This window comes from Oncorhynchus masou, chromosome 19 (genome assembly GCF_036934945.1).
Source record: "Oncorhynchus masou masou isolate Uvic2021 chromosome 19, UVic_Omas_1.1, whole genome shotgun sequence".
Taxonomy (NCBI): Eukaryota; Metazoa; Chordata; class Actinopteri; order Salmoniformes; family Salmonidae; genus Oncorhynchus; species Oncorhynchus masou.
This window is the reverse complement of record NC_088230.1, coordinates 34290370-34297760: the sequence shown is the minus strand read 5'-3', so window position 1 is coordinate 34297760 and position 7391 is coordinate 34290370. Positions and strand designations below refer to the sequence as shown.

Genomic DNA, 7391 nt, shown 5'->3' with positions numbered 1-7391 from the left:
TTAATCTGTTTATAAAATCTAATTTTACTGCTTTCTTCGGTTACTTGATGTGGAATAGAGTTCCATGTAGTCATGGCTCTATTTAATACTCTGTGCCTCCCAGTCTGTTCTGAATTTGGGGACTGTGAAGAGACCTCTTGTGGCATGTCTTGTGTGGTATGCATGAGTGTCCGAGCTGTGTGCCAGTAATTTAGACAGACAGCTCAGTGCATTCAACATTTCAAAACCCCTCATAAATAAAAGTAATGATGAAGTCAATCTCTCTTCCACTTTCAGCCAGGAGAGATTGACATGCATATTATTAGTATTAGCTCTCTGTGTACATCCAAGGGCCAGCCGTGCTGCTCTGTTCGTAGCCAATTGTAATTTTCCTAAGTCTTTTTTTGTGGCACCTGACCACACGACTGAACAGGTGGTCAAGGTGCGACTAAACTAGGGCCTGTAGGACCTTCCTTGTCGATAGTGCTTTTAAGAAGGCAGAGCATCGCTTTATTATAGACAGACTTCTCCCCACCTTAGGAACTACTGCATCAATATGTTTTGACCGTGACAGTTTACAATCTAGTGTTACTCCAAGCAGTTTAGTCTCAACCTCAATCTCAACTTGCTCAATTTCCACATAATTTAGTACAAGATTTAGTTCAGGTTTAGGGTTTAGTGAGTGTTTGTTTCAAATACAAATGCTTTTAGTTCTAGAAATATTTAGGGCTAACTTATTCCTTGCCACCCACTCTGAAACAAACTGCAGCTCTTTGTTGAGTGTTGCAGTCATTTCAGTCTCTGTAGTAGCTGACGTGTTGTAGTGTTGAGTCTTTTCAGTCACTGTAGTAGCTGACGTGTTGTAGTGTTGAGTCATTTCAGTCTCTGTAGTAGCTGACGTGTTTAGTGTTGAGTCATCCACAGACATAGACACACTGGCTTTACTCAGGCAGTGGCATGTCGACAGTCAAAATTTAAAACAGCAAAGTCTTATGGGTGTAAACATGATACAAAACATGAGAATGAATGTTCTTGGTTTGTCTGCAGGTTCACAGCGACACCTTGTGGATAAAAGTATTCTAACCTTCTGGAGCTCAGTGATGTTTGGTCAAATATTTTATTAAAACTTTGTAAATTCACTCCAACAGAGGCACTGTGGTAATGTTGATTAGGAAGTTCATCAAATAAGTTAATATATACTTTATAAATCTCTTTATATTATGTGATAAATGGTATACTGCATAGTAACCTTTATATTATGTGATAAATGGTATACTGCATAGTAACCTTTTATATTATGTGATAAATGGTATACTGCATAGTAACCTTTATATTATGTGATAAATGGTATACTGCATAGTAACCTTTATATTATGTGATAAATGGTATACTGCATAGTAACTACACAATAAGGGTAAATGAACAACAAGGAATCGGTACAAATACAAACACTCCGATGTCAAGTCTGTCCTAGTAACTCTTCAACACAAAGAACCATTATTTAAGATATTATTTCACCATTGATATAAAGAATAAACATAATTGTTCAAAATCTATTTTCATAAAAAATAGCTAGATATTTGAATAAGGTGCTTCATTGAAAGAAAGAGAATTTGCTCCACTGGGAAGTATAAGAAATAAGACAAGTATGTTATAGAGAAGTGCTAGTCATGTTCAGGTCCCAGTCAGGTCAGGCTGCGGGTGTCTGTCCTCTGTGTCTGATGTTACACACCACTCCACTCTTTGGTCTCAAAGTCCCAGTGTCCAGGATGTCAAAGGACTGGCCAGGCAGCAGGCTGAAGTCAAACCTCTGGAGCAGCTTGGCCATCACTACCTTGGCCTCCATCTGTGAACAACAGATCTCTTTAAAGGATGACAAATCTGGTGTGCTCAACTATAAAAAAGTATATAATGGAGGCAGAAGTCCAGGAGTAATCTAACTAGGATGGATAATAGGATCAGCAGAGAACAATCCCAAATAAAGTTGTTTCAATGTATTTCACACGGACAGTCTGCTCACCTGTGCGAAGCTCTGTCCCAGACATGAGCGTGGTCCCAGGGCGAAGGGGTAGTAGCAGTAATAGGGTCTTCAGGACAGAAACAAACACAACATGTCTGTTAGCTCTTAAAGAGTGACTGAACGCACAGAGTCCAAATGTGTTTTTCTGTTGCTCATTAAGATAAACTAGATTGTTGTTGTTTGTCCCCCACTAAGTTCATTCCTGTTGCATCTGATTGGGTAGACTCACTAAACACAAATGCTTCGATTGTAAATTATGTCGGAGTATTGAACTGTGACCTTGGCTATCCGTAGATTAAGAAAACAAGAATATCGTGCCGTCTGGTTTGCTTAATATAAGACATTTTAAATGATTTATACTTTTACTTTTGATACTTAAGGACACTTAAAACCAAATCCTTTTAGACTTTTACTCAAGTAGTGTTTTACTGGGTGACTTTCACTTTTACTTGAGTCATTTTCTTTGAAAGGTATCTTTACTTTTACTCAAGTGTGAAAATTGGGTGCTTTTCCCACCACTGCATGAGACACCATAAGAACAAAGCCAGTATCACTTCCTCAAAATAGTCCAAGTTAACTCAAGAAATCTGCAATTAATTCTGTTTTTTGTCGACAAGGTTTTAGTCGCGCAATTTTACATCTAGTTAAGGTGTTTAGTGCAGTATTTCTCAAGTAAAAAATGCGCTACATGTTGTCTTTTGTAAACAAAGTCCGATCCACTGTTCTGCCATCGGATAGAGCGTAATCACCACAGCTGTTTATCCCTCCGTGTTAGTGGGCGAAATCAAAACCCAACCACCATGTAAGTCATGACGAATTTTCACTTCATGACCAAAAGTAGCCCTTTCCTGCAATCACTGATCAAAGTGCCGTCTTTGGCCTCATGGGTGGAAAATTATTAATATGTTTCATAAATTCATAATTGATATACACTAACCTTCAAAGGTTTGGGGTCACTTAGAAATGGCCTTGTTTTTGAAAGAAAGGAACCATTTTTGTCCGTTAAAATAACATCAAATTGATCAGAAATACAGCGTAGACATTGTTAATGTTGTAAATGACTATTGTAGCTGGAAACGGCAGATTTTTTATGGAATATCAACATAGGCGTACAGAGGCCCATTATCAGCAACCATCACTCCTGTGTTCCAATGGCACATTGTGTTAGCTAATCCAAGTATAAATTTTTAAAAGGCTAATTGATCATTAGAAAACCCTTTTGCAATTATGTTAGCACAGCTGAAAAGTGTTGTTCTGATTAAAAAAGAAATAAAACAGGCCTTCTTTAGACTAGTTGAGTATCTGGAGCATCAGCATTTGTGGGTTTGATTACAGGCTCAAAATGGCCAGAAACAAATAACTTTCTTCTGAAACGCATCAGTCTATTATTGTTCTGAGAAATGAAAGCTATTCCATTTGAGAAATTAGCAAGATTGCCAAGATCTCGTACAATGCTGTGTACTATTCCCTTCACAGAACAGCGCAAACAGACTCTAACCAGAATAGAAAGAGGAGTGGGAGGCCCCGGTGCACAACTGAGCAGGAGGACAAGTTCATTGGGGCGGCAGGGAGTGGTTAGAGCGTTGGACTAGTAACCAGAAGGTTGCAAGTTCAAACCCCCGAGCTGACAAGGTACAAATCTGTCGTTCTGCCCATGAACAGGCAGTTAACCCACTGTTCCTAGGCTGTCATTGAAAATAAGAATTTGTTCTTACATTAGAGTGTCTAGTCTGAGAAACAGATTCCTCAACTGGCAGCTTCATTAAAAAGTATTCAGACCCCTTCACTTTTTCCACATTTTGTTAAGTTACAGCCTTATTGTAAATGGATTCATTTGGTTTTTGAAATGTTTGCAAATATTACATTCAAATAAGTATTCAGACCCTTTACTCAGTACTTTGTTTAAGCACCTTTGGCAGCGATTACAGCCTTGAGTCTTCTTGGGTATAAGCTTGGCACATTCTCCCATTCTTCTCTGCAGATCCTCTCAAGCTCTGTCAGGTTGGATGGGGAGCGTCGTTCCACAGCTATTTTCAGGTCTCTCCAGAGATGTTAGATCGGGTTCAAGTCCAGGCTCTGGGCCACTCAGGGACATTCAGAGACTTGTCCCGAAGTCACTCCTGCGTTGTCTTGGCTGTGTGCTTGGGGTCGTTGTCCCGTTGGAAGGTGAACCATCGCCCCAGTCTGAGGCCCTGAGCGCTCTGGAGCAGGTTTTTATCAAGGATCTCTCTGTACTTTGCTCCGTTCATCTTTGCCACAACCCTGACTTGTCTCCCAGTCCCTGCCTCTGAAAAACATCCCCACATCATGATGCTGCCACCACCATGCTTCACCGTTGGGATGGTGTTAGGTTTCCTCCAAACGTGACACTTGGCATTCAGGCCAATGAGTTCAATCTTGGTTTCATCAGACCAGAGAATCTTGTTTCTCATGGTCTGAGAGTCCTTTAGGTGCCTTTTGGCAAACTCCAAGTGCCATGTCATGTGCCTTTTACTGAGGAGTGGCTTCCGTCTGGCCACTCTACCATAAAGGCTTGATTGGTGGAGTGCTGCAGAGATGGTTGTCCTTCTGGAAGGTTATCTCATCCCCACAGAGGAACTCTGGAGCTCTGTCAGAGTGACCATTGAGTTCTTGGTCACCTCGCTGACCAAGCCCCTTCTCCCCCGATTGACATGCACTGTCAACAGTGGGACCTTACATATACAGGTGTGCGTCTTCCTAAAAAAAGAATAATAATAAATAAATTATTTTACCTTTATTTAACTAGGCAAGTCAGTTAACTTCTTCGATATAGGGGGCACTCTTTTAATTTTTGGATAAAAAAACGTTCCCGTTTTAAACAAGATATTTTGTCACGAAAAGATGCTCGAGTATGCATATAATTGACGGTTTTGGAAAGAAAACACTCTGACGTTTCCAAAACTTCAAAGATATTATCTGTGAGTGCCACAGAACTTATGCTACAGGCAAAACCAAGATGAAATTTCAAACAGGAAATGGCCCAGATTCTGAAGGCGCTGTGTTCCAATGCCTACACTTTCTGTCGTTTCCCCAAGGTGTCTGCAGCATTGTGACGTATTTGTAGGCATATCATTGGAAGATTGACCATAAGAGACTACATTTACCAGGTGCCCGTTTGGTGTCCTCCGTCAAAATTATTATGCTAGCTATCAATACCTCGTACACAAATGCTTGTGTAGCGATGGCTGAAAAGCATATTTTGAAAATCTGAGATGACAGTGTTGTTAACAAAAGGCTAAGCTTGTGAGTGAATATATTTCTTTCATTTCATTTGCGATTTTAATGAATAGTTAACGTTGCATTATGCTAATGAGCTTGAGGCTATGATTACGCTCCCAGATACGGGATTGCTCGACGCTAGAGGTTAAGAACAAATTCTTATTTTCAATGACGGCCTAGGAACAGTGGGTTAACAGCCTGTTCAGGGGCAGAACGACAGATTTGTACCATGTCAGCTCTGGGATTTGAACTTGCAACCTTCCGGTTACTAGTCCAACGCTCTAACCACTAGGCTACCCGGCCGCACCGTGTCCATTCAATTCAATTTACCACAGGTGGACTCCAATCAAGTTGTAGAAACACCTAAAGGATGATCAACGGAAACAGGGTGCATCTGAGCTCAATTTTGCAAAAATGTCTAAAAACCTTTTTTTCCTTCGTCATTATGGGGTGTTGTGTGGAGATTGATGAGGAAAATCGTTTTTTAAATACATTTTATAATAAGTCTGTAACGTAACAAAATGTGGAAAAAGTGAAATGGTCTGAATATTTTCTGGATGCACTGTATGCCAGTTTCAACGAGATGTTGATTCTCGAGTTCAGTTCTGCTTTAATCAATTCAAATGATGTAAAGAAACAATAAAACAATGAAAACGTATCGTGTGACTTACTTGGCAGCGTCTGGATGGAACCTCTCTGGGTCAAACTTCAGCGGGTCCTCAAAGAACTTATCCAACCTTCCACAGACATACGAACTGAACTGTAAACAGACAAGGTAGGGGAAAACAAAAGATTTAAGACACTTTAGGAAATAAGTACACCCACACCCAAAATAGTTAATGGGGTGTTGACTACACTGTTAAGATGAAGGGAATTGTAACATGTAAACTAGTGGCAACTGAGCTGCCACCAACTTGAAGGAGACAAAACACATAATCCTGATTTGTTTTGAAACATTTCATGGTGTGCTGTAACACCACTAAATAAAATATTGTGCAACACCTTGCCAGCGACTGGGAGCACTAACAGAACAGGTTGAACACACTACTTTGGTGATTAGATCCCTTCTCTTTTGTTGTCATTTCCTTTGTCTACGTGGGAATGGGTGCTGTCCTCATTGAACGTCAAAATGCCTGACAGTTTTGATATCCGTTCATCATGATCCATTACACAACAAACTGCTTAATACCAATATAGAAATACAGACTTCCTTCTTCAAACATGTAAACAACATTTTGTGAAAGAATCATAGTCTAAAAACGTTACCCACAATCCTCTAAAAACAGAGTCATGCGTTAAGATAAGAAATGCAACGTGATTAAAACAAAAGACTTCGAATGAGTTCAATCAATCTATTGTCTCTTAACTTTGGTGATCCTCATAAAAGATAATTACATTTTGAATAACATATGCAGTTGGATTTACATTACTTTGGTAAAATTAAATTAACGAATCATTGAAATGACTTGCATTTGTAAACCATTGACTGTATGAGAAACAATTTTTGAGTGTTGATGCTTTTACATTCACTGAACCCCCAAAATGGGTTTTCACAACGCTCTCTTAAAAACACCCATATTCGGGTTGAAGAACCACTTTGGGTGTTTCAGAGTTCCAACACTTCTGTTTTAAAACACATTCTGTGTATTAACATTTTACATCCAAACACCCAGATTTCAGCTTCGGTGCACTACCTTTCATGGTTTCATTACACAATCATGGTGTTTTGAGAAATTCTATGTTTACATTCTATGTTAACATAAGAAAAGTCAATGATACAATGATGCTACATTGAGGTATGAGCCACACTGGCTTAGACAAGGATACTGTATTCCTCTACCACATTGAGGTACCACAGCGTATCACATGTTAACACCACAACTAAACATAGAGATATTATCATACAACAGTCATCACTCCTCCACATTGTTTTTGAGGTGACTACTCACGAAGCATGAGACTCCTGCTGGGATGGGGATGCCGTTGATGACGATGTCGTTGGGGATGAAACGAGAAGTGCCTGGTGCTGTAGGGTACAACCTTAGAGTCTCCTTCAAAACCTAATGGGGGGGGGGAGATGATATGAATCAAACACAACATGCTGATTAATTGACGATGTGAAGAGTTACCTTATCTTTTCGTCCTAAACTTG

General features: G+C 39.7%; 1 protein-coding gene across 1 annotated transcript in view; it reads right to left on the bottom strand.

The window, feature by feature from the left end:
- Positions 1-1077: 1077 nt before the first annotated feature.
- Positions 1078-7391, bottom strand: part of LOC135506218 (cholesterol 24-hydroxylase-like) — a 13070-nt gene continuing 6756 nt past the window's right edge. Inside the window, exons 12-15 of the mRNA XM_064925735.1 lie at positions 7189-7299; positions 5911-5999; positions 2000-2066; positions 1078-1825 (exon numbers count right to left, since the gene is read on the bottom strand). Of these exons, the coding sequence (XP_064781807.1) occupies positions 1670-1825; positions 2000-2066; positions 5911-5999; positions 7189-7299 (423 nt within the window). The 3' untranslated portion in view covers positions 1078-1669. The remainder of the gene's footprint in view (positions 1826-1999; positions 2067-5910; positions 6000-7188; positions 7300-7391) is intronic.